General features: G+C 28.7%; 1 protein-coding gene across 1 annotated transcript; it reads right to left on the bottom strand.

The window, feature by feature from the left end:
* Positions 1-3,444: 3,444 nt before the first annotated feature.
* Positions 3,445-10,192, bottom strand: LOC114416513 (ATPase 11, plasma membrane-type-like). The gene is made up of 22 exons (XM_028381401.1): positions 9,983-10,192; positions 9,733-9,838; positions 9,499-9,618; positions 9,270-9,368; positions 9,058-9,195; positions 8,794-8,928; positions 8,489-8,668; positions 8,182-8,388; positions 7,987-8,106; positions 7,775-7,894; positions 7,503-7,625; positions 7,311-7,415; positions 7,062-7,206; positions 6,306-6,470; positions 5,928-6,166; positions 5,735-5,767; positions 5,532-5,613; positions 5,265-5,425; positions 4,829-5,014; positions 4,564-4,746; positions 4,298-4,476; positions 3,445-3,967 (listed from the first exon to the last, which is right to left on the bottom strand). Exons 2-22 carry the CDS (start codon positions 9,784-9,786, stop codon positions 3,871-3,873), a joined length of 2,871 nt encoding a protein of 956 aa, XP_028237202.1. The 5' UTR covers positions 9,787-9,838; positions 9,983-10,192; the 3' UTR covers positions 3,445-3,870.
* Between the last annotated feature and the right edge of the window lie 8,268 nt (positions 10,193-18,460).

Here is an 18,460-nt window from a genome sequence, read left to right as displayed (position 1 = left end):
TGAAACAACAAACACATGAGAAATATTTTTAAAAATCAAAATTTATTTCATTTTTTATTTATCGTTAAAAGATAAATTGATGAAAAATACATAACATTTAAATTGAAATAATAAAAAGATTTTTATTCTCATGTGCAAAACATTTCTAAATATATACAATCAAATTTTCTTAGGTTGTGTATTTGATTTAAAGGAGAGAAATAAAAGAAAAATATTTGAATTAAAATAGAATATAAGAGGTGTGGGTTCCATAGATTTATTCTTGTTGAATTGGTTCTACGAATAAATACCAAATTTCTTTGATATATTATTTTCCTCTTTTAAAACAAACAAAGCCTCCTTAAAAAAAAAAAAGAAGAAGAAGAAGAAGACAAAAAGACAAACAAAGCCTGTCTATCACAAATATGAGGACGTAGAAGTTCTTGCTTATAGGTATGTAACAAAATCCAGATAATCATTTGATAATTCTTTGATTGAGATGTTATTATTTATATGAGCATAATAAAAAGTTATCATTATGTGTGTTGTTTATCTTCAACAATCATATTATATAAGATAATGCATGTCAATATTATATGTTTTGATGTATCCATGTGTCAACTATGCGGTAGACCACATATATTTGCTAATCAAGATTGGAGTAGACCAAAAGCTCATTTCATATCTTTTTTAGAATTTTTTGCTTCTAATTGCAGCATTGTGATGGTTTTGACAAATGTGACCTACCTAGATAAATATCATCTACAAAATATTTTTCTTATCTACAAAATAGTACCCCATATTATATGAAATTGTATTAATTATAAATTATATGGTAATAGTTTATCCTTCCAAAATATCATTAAATGCATTAGATTAGTTTAACACATTAGCGTTATTGTTTAAACTTACAGCTACAAAAAATACATGACAAATTTGTAAGTCTTATGACAACTACTTCAAGCATGATTGTAGGTTTGATATGATCGTCTTGACAAAACTAATCTTTTCACATAATTAGACAATTTTTTAATTCTCAATGTATATAATCAATAGAATTCAACATATCATAAATGTTACGTGTCTCCCTAATTTATAGTAGGCGATCAATGTCATTTGTTGGTAAGTCGTCTCAAGTACTCAACCTCAAATATTTTGTTCACACCTTTTCAAACAATATTTTTGTCAATTATAATGTACTTATTTACGCATTTATGTAATGGTGAAAGACTCATTATATCAACTACACTGACTTTGGTTGCAAAAATATTCATCATGATTGCTAAGAGAATCTACAATTCAAAGGAACACATACCTTCTTATTTGATGTATTTTTATTTCTCAAAAATATTTTAGATTGAAGTAAAAAAAAAAACAGTTTAAATTGGTTCGTTGCACCATTTTAGGGTTGGTTTTTTACCGGTTTAATCAGTTTTCAACAATTCTAAAATGTCTCATTTTCTAGAGTATTCGACCAATTTTCAATCGGATCGATTGATTTAGTTAAATTTTCAAAACATTGGTAGAGAGATAAAAAAAAATGGAATAAATGTAGGTCACGTGAGTGAGCTTCGTAATTTTATCAAGAACGTTGGATTACAATATAATGAATGAGTGTGATTCAAAAATTGCACTAATGTAATTCAATCCACAGTCTAATAAATTCTAATAATTACATAGAAAATGACACTTTTATTCTAGTTATGTTTTCCATTTTTTATATTCTCTTTCTCTCCCTTCATTACATAATGATCTCCACACAACTCATGGGAATATAATTTTTTTAAGATTTTTGCTATTTTTCTAAAATATTATTATCAGTATTTTATAATTTTCAAATTAAAATTAATTCATCTTTTATTTTAAAATATAAAATATTTATTTTTAAATTAATTATTTTTATTATCAATATATTATTATTTTAAAATTTAAAATAAATCTTCTCTTATTTTATATTCTGACAAGTTCTATTGTCTTTGAAATATTTTTTATAATTATATTATTATCATAAAATTTAAATAAAAATAAATTTTATTTTTATATTAATTTGATTCATTGAAAAAATAATAAAATAATTTAATTTTATATATAATAAACTATTGGTTAAAAAATTATAAATGCTACTATCAAAATAAAATTTCGATCAAACATCACTTTCATTGTCAACCAAAGAGTATAACTTAATTGATTGAGCTTTGTGAATTATTGTAAATTTTTTATATCTTAATTTAATTCCTATAGAATTAAAAAGAAAAAAAAAAACTTCCATGGTCATTTTTCTGCACCAACAAATAATTCGGAAGGATGGTTGTTTTAAATGATCTATGTATTTTTTTAGAATCTTAAATTATGTATGTAGCTTTTAAGTTTTAACACGACAAGGACGAGAGCTGAGAATAGTGTCAAAATTGCATGTTAATATCAAATGTCTCTAGAAATAAATGAAACCAGGATTGAATATTGACCACGCTTCCCTTTAGTTTCACTCCTTCCAAATTTCTCCCCTGCTTGGTCTTTCCTTGCAATAAATTGCAGTGGTTGCTTTCTCATATATTATTATGCATTTGGGTCAGCCATTGATTGCGACTTATTGCCTATTTATTCTGGCATTTGCCCAAAAGGCTTAAAAGTCATGACCATTGCCTAATCACGTACTTGCACATGATAAAAACAATAACTTATTAAATTAATATGTGCACGTTTAAGAATAATTAATACTCCCTATTAGCCAGAAAAATAAAACTTTTTCACCAATATAATTAGAGTCTTTAGTTTCTTGACAAAGACTCCAAATTTCAATCTTTTTGAACCCCTAAAGATTAGTACGCTACTAGAGATTATATACTTATAAAACTCTAAAAACTTTGCTGTACTTTTGAGATTGTGTAATGTTCCTAGGTTATAATTAAGATAGCAACCAAAAAAAGTAATTTTCATCTAATCTGTTTTGTCTCCTAACCTTCCATTTGCCCTTTTCAATTTTTGGATAAACTTCGGATATTTTTCGGCCTAAAGTTAGATCAAAAGTATAACGAATTTATTAAATTTTATAGTGCAGCCTATTCTTAACACGCCCCCTCGAGCCAGGGCTGGCGGCACCCACCGAACAGAAGTAGAAGATGGCTCTGATACCATATTAAATTTTATAGTGCAGCCTAGGCATCCGAAAGGTCCCCTTAAAAACCAGTTCATAAGGGGTGGTCTACCCAACTATATAAACACTTATCATGTTCATGAATTACCCGATGTGAAACTATTCTTAACAGAATTCCCAATTTCATTTATAAATTTTTATTTATTTTCCGATTCCACTCTAGATTGATTCCTCTTGTTGTATTTATTTAGAATTTAGTTTATGATCAACAAAGATAAGGCTTTCTATACATACTCAAGTTTTTTTTTAACCGTCTTTCAAATGCGTATCAAACTCTTGCATTACTCATACACACGCACAGAGACACAATATACCCACATGCATAATAGTATAGGCATACTACCTTTTAATCAAAACTGAATTCTTAACAACAAAGTACGCATCCCCTGAATATTTCTGTTCCTAAACAAACCATAAAATAACGTGTTTTTCTTATATTCATAACTTGAAAGTTTGAACTCTGAAGGGATTGAGAGTGAAGTACAAGGAAAAATGCGTTTAGAAGCATAGAAGATGAACGGCTCTCCCCGTTGTTGCATTATGGAACTGTAGAGAAAAAAAGTGACAGCTATAGTAACATCGACCTTACAAAGCACTCCCCTTTTAAGTGCTCAAAACGGTGAGAGGACATTGAACTCAACTGGAGTGAGTAAACAACATTATATTTCTTCTATTCCTCTTCAATATAGTTAGCACCATTGGATTGTATCAGTATGCAAATATATATAAAAGCATATTCAGACTGTGTATGCTTGCTGAATTGTGTCTACATCAATACCCTTCAATTTCAAAACTGATTCTACATGACCCTTCAGTGTATGCAGCTCTCGCAGCCTGAAAACAATTGGGAAACAAATGAGAATTTAATTAGAATGCACTTACAGGGTAAAGATTTTTTATATTATCATGTCATATATTATAAGATTATCGACTTTTGTAATAATTACTTCAAAAATAAATCTAAGGTGATTTCTAATTTGGTTGACAGTGAAAAAACCTTTACACTTATAGTATAACTAAGCAAATAAATACATTATATCCTACTTTGTATGGAACAAATTAAAAACTGGCAACCTTGTATGCTTAGCATGTATGCAATGTTGTGATGTTCATCGCTAACCTAATTTCTAATCACTCAAAAACAAGTGGTTAAAAATAATCTACCGTGCAATTTCAGCTCTCCTTTTAGCTTCTTCAGCCATTTGGTTGAGTTCGTTGAAATGTGGGCGCTCGGTGAACATCTTGGTGTCAGGTGGTTGTAATCCATGCAATGTTCTTTGTGCATGTGCCCATTGAAGTTCCCTTTGTTCCTTTCCAAAGTCCTTTTGCCTTGTGAATGCAATCTACATGACAATGAAATCAATGAGCATGGAGCCCAAGGTAATGAATGCCCTCCTAGGATACTGTAACCACAATAAAGCTCTACTTACCCTTTGCTCAATGACAAGCTCCCAAGCCCTCCCACTCAAAGCATATCGAATTAAAAACTTGATGGGGTCAAGTGGGATATAGAATATTATGTTGTATAACCATATCACTCCAGCCCATCCCCAACCTATGCCTTCGATGGCAGCAAAGCTCCAGTTGGCATATACCGCAATCAAAGTGGCAATCTGTGAAAAACAGTTTAATCAACAAAGTGATCCTTGATGTAATTGGAAAAATTGTAACAGAACAAGTGCTTAATTGTCTTACTAGCTGAGCAATCACGAAAGCTGTCACAAGCAAAATACCAGGACGTTCAACATAAGACCAACCCCGTGACCGAGTCACAAATATTAGGGCCTGACTAATAGTGCTCACTTGAAGATAGATTGCAGAGGCAAGTTTTCGGAAATCATGATGAGCAGTTTTCTCAAGAGTAGAAACTCCAAATACTCGCTGCATAAAGTAGCAGGTAAGATAAATGAATGAACCATTCAAAATAATCAATTGTAGCAGGCATAAATTGACATTGACAAACAATTAGTTAGGAAACCTTAAATTGTAACAGCCACTGAATCATAAGATGCATAATATAAGGGATCAAGTTACTTCACACATGAATGTCACACAATAAACTCTAATTATGACCAAATTAAATTAAACCAAAGAACATTTTGGGATTGAATGAAGTCATCAAAAGATATACCGGGAAGAAATTGGTTTTGTATGCTGCCCAAAAGAATATGACTGTCATCATTGCCAAGTAACTTCCAAGCACAACGCCAGTTGTAAATATCTCAGCTAGCTTCCAGCTATCCGGCAGAGGTGATGGTTTTACTCGATCTTTTGAAATAGTCATGATAGTACCTACAATGCATAGTCATCATAATATTAGCTGCGAATAAAACTCTGGATCACAAAGGCATGCTCAGGGAGAAAAGAAACAACCTCAGGGAGAAATGAAATAACTAACCATCATTTAGAATGGCGATAATAAGCACCATAAAAGGTGGAAAATCAAACTTCCATATGAGAGCCAGTAACATAAAGCCAAGCTGCAAGCATGTCAAAGATGTAAAATATAGTAAGAATATTATTAGACCAATCCCCAAGACTTATTTCATCAATGATGACATCTAAGGTAGAAATATATTCCAGAGCTGCAAGTTCACTTACTACTATACGAATTGTAATTGAGACAGCATAAATCTGCATGAAAAATAAACAAATGGGTCAAAAATTGGTTCTAAAAGTACCAGTACAAGGCCTGAACAAAACAAGTTTCCTCAAAAATCAATAGAAAATATGATGAATTACTATAATGGCATAAGTAACAAGTGATTAAAAACTGCAAAGTTCAATTGCTCACTGTATAATTTTTCATTCTCTGGAAGATAGCACGGCTTGTCAACACTGCACTAATAATAACACTAAGACCAGGTTCTGTTAAAACAATATCAGATGCACTCCGAGCTGCATCAGTTGCATCAGCAACAGCTATACCAATGTCGGCCTTCTTGAGTGCAGGTGCATCATTCACTCCATCACCAGTCATTCCACAGATGTGTTTCCTAGCTTGCAGGCGTTTCACAATTTCATACTTGTGCTCTGGCAAAATATAAATTCAATATGAGAAAATAAGCAAATACTGTTCTTCAATCACCCCAACTGATGATTAATCTTTCTTCCAATATATGGTCAAAAGCTTTCAAAACAATCAATTGCAATGATCAACATAAAAACATACCAGGAAAAACACCAGCAAATCCATCAGCCTTTTCAATTAGTTCATCAACGGGTAAAGCAGATATAGATTCATCCTTATCCTGCCCGAGCAATGCAGATGAGGGATACATATTGGTACCCATTCCCAAGCGACGGCCAGTTTCCTTTCCTATAGCTAGTTGATCCCCTGAGAAGAGAAAGGAAGATATATGAATGACATTGTGAGGAGAAAATGGTGTTAATCAGATTTCAAAAATAAATTATGATGTGGCCATGTTAGAAAACAGATCCATTTCTCTAAGAGCAGAAGTTAATATGAACAAGGGAGAATATATAAATGAAACTCAGAAAGGTATAGACTACAGTAAGTTGGAAATAATCCATTACTCTAAGCACAGGAAAAGCTTGTTTCCCATGGATCACATAAATTTTTCCACTACAGGATGTTCATGATAACATGGTTATGAAGTTGTTTCCCTTCGGTCACCCCATGCAAAGCAAAATTGTTCATCTACTAGCATGTTTATTTTTAATCAATCAAATCAAGTTCAATCATGACTCTTGACCAATATACATGATAACTTTACTTTCCCAATATTCAGAATCACAGAATAACAAGAATGTGACTCATGTCACACCACTGAGATTGCAACAGTTGCTTGCTTAGTACAACTGATTGCTCCAAAGGTTTAAGAAATTAAGTAGCTACATAAAGAAAAGCGATTCCAGTGCCACAATACAAGAAACTTGAGGGGTTTCATCATTATATGTAAAATACCTGTAATCATTTTGACATTCACTCCAAGGTTTAGTGCCCTGCGTATTGTTTCTGCACTGTCATGCCTAGGTGGGTCAAACAGAGGCAAAAGACCAATAAACTGCCACGGGCCACCTGGACTCTCTTTTCTTCCATCAGGAACATCCTGTGTATAAAATGGAAACACCCAAGTAAATATCTTTAGCATGAAGCTTAGATATATAAATTCATCAAATGATTGTGCAATAGAATATGCAACGAACCAATTACCTGGAATGCTACTGCAAGGGATCTTAAACCACGCTCTGCAAACTTATCTATAACTGCATGAACTCTACGCTCAATGTCTGATTTATTGTGTGCGAGATTAAGAATCTAGCAATCACAGCATAATTGTACAGATCAGAACGAGAATATATGAGAATTTAACAGAAATTTATGAGAACATTGTTAATAAGTTACCTGTTCTGGAGCACCTTTGCTTACTCTATGCATTTTCCCATTACGATCAATATAAGTCAATGCCGTCCTCTTATCAGTGGGATTGAAAGGAAGAAAATGTACTTCTTGGATACCAAGCCGAGCCTTTATAGCAGTAAGTTAGACAACAAAATTAATACCCAAACTTAAATACCAAAACAATTATGATGATCTGCAGATTATAGTTAGAGGCTTCCAGCTAATAAATATATGTCATCAAAAGAACTGCAGTGAATAATATATCAATGACTAACCTCTTTGGGATCAGCCAACATTCCAACTATGGCAGTGTCTATTGCATCTTGATTCTCAAGTCTTGAAGCTTGAGCTGCCATCAAAACAACAGTATCCGCATCCACTCCTTTTGCAAAAACCTTATTGGTTAAAACAAAAATAATTAGAAAATTTGCATACAAGTCAAAAGTCCAAGCCTTATCACAGCAAGTAAAACCATTCAGCATCCAACCTCTATAAGATTTTTGTCAACAGTAAGCTTATTTAGTGTTAGGGTCCCAGTCTTATCACTGCAAAGCACATCCATGCCTGCCATCTCTTCAATAGCTGTCATTCTCTTTGTGATAGCCCCCTACAAAAATCATTACTAATTAACCATTAATTCTTGTTAACATCCACCAAACACATGCAACTGAACCTAACTGACCTGCTGTGATAGCCTGTGAGAACCAATGGCCATAGTCACTGAGAGGACAGTGGGCATGGCAATTGGAATTCCACCAATAAGAAGCACAAGAAGGTTATCGATTCCAGGGCGATATTCTCGATCTTGAATGGGATACATAACAATAATCTCAATAACCATCCCCACAGCAATTGAACATATGCAGAAGTTTCCAATTGCAGTCAACACCTAAATAAAACGGCAGCAGAAAATAGAACAAATGAAATCTTAAGCACAGAAACAACATTTAGGGTACCGAAAAAAAGGTGCCTGCTTTCATGTTAGTTACCTTTTGAAAGTGCCCAACTTGATTAGTGGTATCAACAAGGTGAGCAGCTTTCCCAAAGAAGGTATGAACGCCGGTGGCAATGACCACGGCTTCAATCTCTCCTTGCTTGCAGGTAGAACCAGAATACACTCCATCACCAGGGCCCTTCGTCACCGGAAGGGACTCACCAGTAAGAGCAGACTGAAAAGGTACATAGCAAAAGGGGAAAGCTGAGTGAATTAAACAATTTGGCATATAATAGACAAAACAATAAATTTGTATGATCTAGAGGGAAAATGAAAAAAGACAAAAAATATTAGACACACCTGATCAATTTTCAAAGGATCCCCTTCAAGAAGACGAGCATCAGCTGGTATAATATCACCAAGCTTAATGCTAACTATGTCACCAGGAACCAGGACCGAGGCATCTTGCTCATTCCATCTACCATCACGAAGAACCTTTACAACAAAAGACAAAAGGAATGAAACTACATGGGGAAACACAAATAAAAGTTATATCATTTTCAAAGAAAAGATTCAACAACATAAAACATCAAAAGTATAATTGAAAGAAGCCAAAATTGACACCTTTGCTTTCGGAGCAAGCCGAGCCATGAGAGCCGCCGCAGCATTACCAGCATTGTTCTCCTCAATGAAACTGATAGTTGAATTGATGATAAGCAAGGTAATGATACCAACAAAATCTTGCCAATCAGGGGGCTTCCCCTGCAAAAATAAAAATTTATTCAGCAACAACCATAGCAATTAGAAACTTCCAAAACTAAGTTTGCTCAACTCACCCCTCCATTGGCAAGTGCAATTGCCATTATAGCAGCAGCCTCCATAACCCAAGACAGAGGATTCCACATAAACCCCAAGAACTTCAAGAATTTGCTCTCCTGAATAACACCCAGAAAGATAATTCACCTCAAAATTCAAACTTTTTAAGTGGGACTCATTCAACAAGTGACAAAGAGAAATTTCTTGGACAAAAAATGAAAAAGAGAAAAGAAGAGTGAAAGTATGAACCTTTTTCTCTTCAAGTTTGTTGTGGCCAAAAATGACCAACCTCTCCTCAGCAGCCTCACTGCTGAGACCTTCTTTGCTACATCTCAGATTCTCAAAAACCTCCTCAATGGGAATGTTCTCCTGCATTCAACAAAAAGAAAAGAAAAAGAAAAAACACAACACATCAATGAAACCAAAAGAGGCACAGCAAGGAAGAGACTGAAAGAGGCTTATAGAGTGGTTCAGATCTGTTACCAAATCTACAGCTTCCTTCAACACAGCCTCCAATACTTGGGACTTGTCACCCATGATAGACCACTTCCTCTACCTCTCTCTATCTCTCACACACAACTTTGTCTCACTAAAACAAATATATAAGAAATCAGTACAAGGCGCGCACAGCACAAACGGTGAGAGCTGACAGCACAAGTACAAGTGCTAAGGAATATTTATCATAGTATCCAAAGAAAGAAAAAGAAAAATGTTTGCAGTGGAGTTGGACAACCTTAATAGTTCTTCTGACCCAAAAAAATTGGGATCCAAAAATGAAGTGATGTTGAAACTGCAAGTGATTTTCACAACAACAAGAACTACTACTCTGCAGAAAGAACAGAAGAAAGATGGCACATGAAGAAACAGCTTATGCAAATGGAAATGGAAATGCAAGCATGTAGGAGGAGCACACAGAGCAAGTCAGTAACCGTAACCATTTACAACTCATTTACCCCTTTTTAACTTCGCTTTCTCTCAAAAACATTTATTTTATTGATTTTTTGTTTTATTTTAATGTTCTTGCTATTATTATTTAAGTATTTATTATTTATTTGCGGAAAAGAAGCATCAGAAAAGACTCCTGAATCAGAATGAATGTCCCCTCTTTTTGTTAATTAAGCCGGGCATTTGGACAAAAAGGAGAAATTTCATTTAAAATTTATCAAAATGAAAGTAATTTTTGAATTAATTCTTAAATGGGATAAGTTGTAAATTGTTTTACAACTTTATTATATGATTTATGAAATCATATAATAAAGTCATAAAAAATCCAGTGATTAATTTTTTATTTTAAATTCATTTTGAAAAATTCATTTTAATTATAATTTTATAATTTATTGCTTAATTCTTTTAAAATTAAAAATAATTATAATTAATATTTTTTATAAATTTTGACTTTAAAATCGTTTAAATAATAATTATAATTAAACTAATTTTTTTATAATTTATAACTTTATAGTTTTTTCAATATAATTTTATATTTCATTGTTTAATTCTTTTAAAATAAAAAAATAATTATAATTAATATTGATTTATAATTTATGACTTTAAATTCATTCAAATAATAATTATAATTAAATTTTTTTATAATTTATGACTTTAAATTTATTTTTATGTAATTTTATATTTCATTATTTAATTTTTTTAAAAATGAAAATTGATTATAATTAATATTTTTTATAATTGACAATTTTAAAATTGTTCAAATAAGAATTATAATTTATAATTTTAAATTTATCGTGTCATCGTGTACGATAATTCTCTCGTATAAATTCATTTTTCTCTTATCTTATTTTCCTTTTAGCATACTTATTTTTAATATGTTTTTCAATTAATATAAAAAAATGTATTTACACAAACAATGAATGTTATTTTTTTCTTGTATAATTTTATATTTCATGTTAACGTGTTTTTATTATTCTAATTTTTTGTTATGTCGTTGTATCCGATAAGTGTATGGTGCAAATTTATTTTTCTCCTATTTTATTACATATCTTTTATATTTTATTTTGTAAATTATTATTATTTGTTAAATTTAGAAACGAAAACGAATCTAGACAGTATAAATTAATAATCTAAAAATAATTCCTTATTCATTTTATCTAATTATTATTGGTTAAGAATATATTAATTAAAAATAATAATTAATGGTTAGGAATAAAAAATATAAGTTGTTGGATTAAACATTAATTATAAAATTTCTTATTGAAAAACTTTGAAGTTGTAACTTATAAAAAATATTAATTACAATTATTTTTATTTTGAAAATAATTAAACAATAAAATATAAAATCAAAATCAAAATGACTTTAAAATCATTAAAATTAATTTAAAAATAAAATAAAAATTAATCATGACTTTTAAAGTCGTGAAAAATTTACAGCTTTGTATAAATAATTAAAAAAACTAAAGTCAATTGAATTTTTTATGGCTTAACTATTAAAAAAATGAAATCATAATTTTTTTTACGATTTCATATTTACTCCCATTTGGGATTAATTCAAAAAAAATATCTTCTTTTGATAAATTTCAAATGAAATTATTTTCTTTTGGGCGAAACCCCTTAAGTCGAGTTCCTGTTTAGTCAAGGTTATTATTTCTTGTTAATGTATCTATTCTTACATCATATTTTTAAGGATTAATTACATGTTTGATTTCTTTATTTTTCTTCAATTTTATGAATTATTTTCTTTGTTTTTCTCATAAATTTGATCTTTATTATTTTGTTGTATAAATTTAATCTACCTATTAATTTAATTTTTAACATTTAATAAAAAAAATTATTGATATGACATTCTAGTTTGTGACATCAGCGCATCCATGTTGACATTTTACTATATTGCCTCATCAACATTTTAAATTTTTATTAAATATTAGATAGGTTTAACTATACATTTTACTATCATATTTTTTTGAACATTTTACATATCTATTAAATTTGTGACAAAGTAATGACATTTCCCTCAAAAATAATGTTATTTTATTACCATTTTTTCAAAATAATGTTATTTTATTACCAATATAATAATAAAATGCATAAAATTTAAAAATAAGATGATAAAATGTGTGAAAAATAAAAAACATAATGATAAAATCTACGAAAAATCTTAGATTATAAAATGAACGAAAATTTAAAATATAATGATAAAATACTTTAAAAAATCAAGTGATAAAATTTTTTGATAATTAAGTAATATAATATGCAATTAAAGTCTATTAGATATTATGTTAACTAATGGATCAAAATTGTACAATAAAAGTAGTGGGATTAAATTTACAAAAAAAAAATAGAGGGATAAAATTCACGAAATTAAAAAAAGTAGGAAAATAAAATGTGAGTAAGCCTATTTTTAATAACTTTTACATTTTATAGTAAAAAAATAAAAATAAATGGATTGTTATGTAAAATTACGTATTTAATAATGAAAAAGAACTATTTACAAGACAAGACAAGAAACTTTTATATATTTTTTTATATTATATTTTTTAGTTTCTGAAATAAAACCAATAATAACTAAAAGGACTCACAATAACAAAAAAATACTATCATTTTAATATAATATATACAAAAATTTCTAATTAATTAATAATACAAAAATCTTTACACCAATATTAACATATAAATATTAAAATTCTAAGAATATATAAAGTAAAAATATAAAAGTGTGTTTATCTTTCATTTAAATTAAATTACTACTATTTCATAAGTTTAACTCACCTTTATTTTCCCCTTTATGTTTTTCAAGGAGTAACTTTAATGAAACTAGTTTATTTCCCACAATCTGATTTGTAACTTTATTGGAAATGAAAACTAGTTTCTTTCAATTAACCTAATCATCGTAATAAATTTGAATTTAACTCTTTCAAAGTAAACAAATGTAAAAGGTGAGAAAGTAAAAACATATTTATCTTAAATATGACATTAAAATATTTTATAAACTTAACTAGCTTTAAAATATTTACTTTTCCACTTCAGATAAAAACTTGAATTTTCTTATTTTAAATACTTTTCATTTAAAAATAAGAATTTAATTTATATGCATTATCAATGTAAAATATTATTATACAAATATTTATTAGAAATTCACCTTATTTCTCATATTAATAATTGGAATAATGTAGCAAAGTGATCAAATTTTATTAGATTACTATTTTATACCTAAAAAATCTTATTAGATATTTTTGCAAAAAAAAAAAAGAAGGTACATTCACAATGTAGTAGTACTATGTAAACCAAATTCAAAAAGTAAGCTTAAATTTGTTGGAAAAAAAAAAGTAAGCTTAAATCTAATCCATAATTAAACACTTTTACCACAGAGCTGAAGGCTAGTTGCTAGGTAAACATGTAATTCCATACCATTTGTGTGTTTTTTCTTCTCTATCGATGGAAATTTTGTTTTGAAGAGAGAACGTTCCGGCGAGTGTGAGATTGTCAAAATCTAATTAAGATCTGTGGGCATCCATTCCTCATCGCCAAAGAAAAATCAACTTGTACGGAATTCTTTTTCGCTTTATTGATTGGATAAATTTATAAGTTTTCAAAATTAATTGAGTTGAGTATAAGTAATCTTAAGAAAAGTTTTTTTTTTATTACTGGAGGACAGATTAGTTTTTAATGCAAAACTTATACTGTATAATACTATGGTTAAAAAACATTGTTTTAAAAGTAAAAAAAATTCAATTTAAAATTTTAAAATTAATTACACTGAAATCTAAAATAAGTGTTAAGCTAATTTTGATTCATAAAATAATCTTTCAAATAACATGGTTTTCCACTTCAGTAAAACGGAGCGTACAAAATGTAAGTCGGCAAAATGCGAGTTTTTGCGGTAAAAATCATGGAACTCGCTGTAATAAGAGCTATAATTTTGAGTTTTTGACATCTAGGACCTATCTTAAAAAATATTATATGGAAATTAAAGAAAAAATAAATCATAAAATTTCAACTCAGTACATAAAATAAAACGGTAAAATAAAATTTAATTGAAATAAAAATTGAGTTAATTAGTCTTAGTTCAAACAAAATTACCTTCTATAAAAGATATGTGTAGTCTCCTACTAAAAAAGATACGAGTTAATTAATTGCAATCATAAAGTTTCTCTTTAGTTTAAATATATTTTTACCAAATTATAAGGCTAACAATTTTTAACGAACATAAATGAACTGCTTCATAAATAAAATATTAAGTGAATTGAACGACTCACCATATAAAACAATATTTTTAAATTTATATTAAAGAGAGAAAATTGATGAAATGGTCCTTGCTTTAGGATAAGATCATAAAAGCCTCAATTAAGATAACCCCCATAACAGATGGTAGTAAATGAAATTAAAAAATTTAAAAGAAAATATTTTATAAAAAAAAGTGCCTTCGCTTAAAAGGAAATAAAATGAGGTAAGGAAAATTAAAAATTAAAATGTAAACAAACTAAAACTTGAAGAAAAATTTAAATTGTTTATTCTTGAATTTTTCTTTATTTCGTATTTAATCAAATATGACAGTTTTAAAATTAAAAAAAAAATCGGTATTCTTTTTTATCAACGTTGGGGGGAAAAAAGTTGACTTTTAACACAATAGAGTGGTACTGTTTAACTGGTATAGCTGAATCGTGGCCATGGCCAGAAAAATGGATAAAATTATTTCCCTGCATTGAAAAACTTAATAAATCAATTCATGAAATAAAAATGAATATGAACCAATAGAATCCATTAAAGTCAACTTAGTAAGAGATTTGAATAGATTAAATGGAATTCTAAATTTAAACATGGTTAGACCTGGACCATTCACCAAAAGATGTAGCTGTAAATATGTACTTTTTTTTTTTAACCGATAACTAATTTCCGCCACACATGCACTTTTTGTCATCATTTAAAGAACATGCACCAAGAATTAAAACCCGCAATTTACAATTACCTTCTTATAACTTAATGGATTGAATTAATTCAAGAGAGACTACCAAATTATTTGTATAACATGATTTATTTTAGTATAATAATTTTTTAAATAAATCATTAACAAAATAATTTATAATATTTAATTGCTATTTACATAAAATGATAATTAATACAAACTGTTTACTATTTGTTATTAAAAGCACAAAAATAAATAAATAAATTTGTTAGTAATTTCTATAAATAATCGTTTCAAAATGTTCTAACTAATTTCAGAAGAGATTAATTTAAATAAATAAATTGATTGATTAGCGTAAGTTGTAAAAATTAGCACGTGTACATGTCATATTATATATATATATATTGTAAAAAATATTTTTTTATAATTAATTAAATATTTTTTAAGATTTTTTCTGTGATAAATAATATATATATATATATATATTAATATTATAAATTTTAAGATTAATATGTATCAACGAGCCGGATCCCCTTATCATAAGCTTTAATACCAATTGTTAAAGCAAGAGAGATAAACATTAAAGAAATTTACATCAATAGATTTCGAATAATTACATAAATGAATTTGACACCTTAACTCAAAATTTTAAGACTCAGATTTAATCTTATCTTTAGTATTTAAACTTCTCATTTCTACACAATGTAAGATTTCATTTTAGACTTTATTCCAACATTTTCTTTCCATTGTTGTAAACAAAAGGAGTTTATAGAACTCCAATCTAACATACAATTTCATTTTCCCCAACCCTTTCCCCGTAACCTTCACTCATCAATCCTAATTAGATGACGACCTCCTTTTCCTTCCTTCGCTACTATCACTAATCACACTTTCCACAAGATTTTTCGGTACTTCCAATCCTAGTAGTGAAATTGACCTCATCCACATGCTTTTTCACTGCACATCTTTGTTGGTGTGACTTCGACCCCTTGACCATTGTGAACCCCACAGGCTTTTGCGACATGAACGTGAACAAAAAATAAAAAGAAACAAAAAAATAGAGCAATCATAATAAGACTAACAACAAAAACTCATATCTGGTAATTTTTTATCATGCTTTTATTTTTTTCTTTGTTTTTTTTCTATATTGTGGTTGAGTAGGGATGATTTCCTTTCAATAGGTTGTGGTGGCTGTCAGTTTTTGTTCCTCCCAACCCCTTTTACGAAAATTTATTGTTTTCCATTTGTTCAACCTTTTTTATTATTAATGTTAATTACTTATTAACAGACCTAATCATAAATCAAAACCGAATGCTGCCTTACAAAAAGGGGCAACTAAAAACTTATATGTCATGTTTGGTTTTTCAAATTAGCTAAAATTATAATTAGTAAAAATGAGGGTGACTAGTACTTTAAATTTTATTAAAAAATTCAATACATATAAGTTAATTTCAACTATTGTTTCATTCTCTTTTACTTCTTTTAATATTTAAAACTAATATATTTCCAACAAAATCAATTGGATGGTAAAAGGAGATGTATATGGTGAGAAGGCTATTTTTTTATAAGAGTAAGAGAAATAAATTTGTGTTTCATCACTATATAAAATGATTAAGATTAAAAGTTTTTATTTTTTAAAGTAAAATAGTCACTTAAAAATCTCACATAACCTTTTCAAAAGCTCACTTGTCTTATGTATTTTAATTTTAACTATTCACCATAAGATTCAATCATCAATATTTTTTACTATCACTTTACTCAAGAAACGATTTCTAATTTGATATTTCTCCATATAGTAAAATAATAAAAATGATAAAAAAAAATTATGACAAATGACCTTTTCTACCTTCAAATCTATGAATAACCTTAATAAGTAACAAATATATTGTAAAGAGAAATATTATAAGAAAGAAGGTTGAATTATGATTTTAGAAAATTTGTAAACCTTTTTCGTAAAAATAAAGCTATCGTTTAAAACATCTTTGAAGGTAGATAATAGATTTTCACACAGATATGATTAGACAATGATTAACAGATTTTTGCAAAAATGTGTTTTTTTAAAACAAAATCAAATTTGAACCCTAAGTCAAATTCAAATGTGTTTTACACACATACATAAGGAATTTTATATTAATTTGTGTCTATCACTAAAACTACATCCAATTTTTAACAATTCACTAAGTTCTACTAACTTAAACAAGTTAGAAGTAACACTCATTGTTACTTTTGCCTCTTACAATCCAAGCTTATCACCAAGCTTGAAACCTAATATTCTTTGTTCTATTAAGTCACTAATGGTTCTAAACTAATCAGAAGATTTATTGGATTTGTTTGTTGACTAGTTTTTGATCGTCTTATAAATGGATTTACAACTTGAGTACTTGGTATTCTCTTTCAAGATATTCAAAGTATTTTGAGAGTTTTTATAACTTTACAAAATATATAGAAAGAGCTTGAGAAGAGAAAACGAGAGATTTCAAATATTTTCACATAGGTTTGTAACTTAAACTCTTCAAAGCTTCTTGTATTTATAGATCTTCTTCAACACATGTTTGTTGTCTCTAAACGGTTAGATTTTTTCATTGGAAGCTTGCACCCGAAGAAGTGTTAGTTGGAGCATTTAATGCCTACATACTCCAACAGAAAATCATGTGTTTTTTTTTTATCGGAGTAGGTCTGTCACAAAAAATACATCTTTTGATAATGCTTGAACTTGAAAGCATTGATGGTTCTTTTATGCTCCTTAGGATTTCATCAAATCCTAGGAAAAATGTTTCTAAGATAATTTTTATAAAACGAATATCAAAACAAAGTATTAAATGAAGTCTTAAATAAGATCTTAAATATTACATTAGATCATAACATATTTTTCACATGAGTGGCATAAGAAGTAAAATTTAACATTTGTATTTATTTACATCTAATCAAAATAATTGAGAATCCTAATTTATCTTATGACTTAATTGTCTTATAACTTAACACATATGGTGTATTATGTGAATATTTAAAATTAGCTTAATGTATTTTTACTCCATTAAATACTATGATTGTGTAACTTTGATCTCTCAAATTTAAATTGTGAGTATCGGATCCTTTAAGTTTTCTTCCCTTTACAATTAAGTTCTTCCATCATGATTTCATCCTATAGTTAAGTCATTACATTATTCATAAGGAAAGACCTTTCTTTTGTTCATCATTGTTATCAAAACAACAACCAAGTCAATAAAGGCAAAGTACTTTTTTACTTTTGTAGGTCATTCACTTCAAATATTTTATATTTTATATTTTTCTTTACTAGATATATTTTTTAGTTAGTACATTATATTTATTCATTTCCATATCATGTTCAATTTGTCAACA

This window comes from Glycine soja, chromosome 6 (assembly GCF_004193775.1).
Source record: "Glycine soja cultivar W05 chromosome 6, ASM419377v2, whole genome shotgun sequence".
In the NCBI taxonomy this organism is placed as follows: domain Eukaryota; kingdom Viridiplantae; phylum Streptophyta; class Magnoliopsida; order Fabales; family Fabaceae; genus Glycine; species Glycine soja.
Note: the sequence above shows the minus strand (reverse complement) of the source record. Positions and strands in the feature narration are given on the sequence as shown.

Bases quoted from the DNA above. Each gene is read 5' to 3' on its own strand.
- LOC114416513 (XM_028381401.1), bottom strand. From the start codon at position 9,786: ATGGGTGACAAGTCCCAAGTATTGGAGGCTGTGTTGAAGGAAGCTGTA. The intron at 9,369-9,498 runs GTTCATACTTTC...GGTGTTATTCAG, and splicing joins ACAAACTTGAAGAGAAAAAG to GAGAGCAAATTCTTGAAGTT. The intron at 5,614-5,734 runs GTAAGTGAACTT...ACATGCTTGCAG, and splicing joins CAATTACAATTCGTATAGTA to CTTGGCTTTATGTTACTGGC.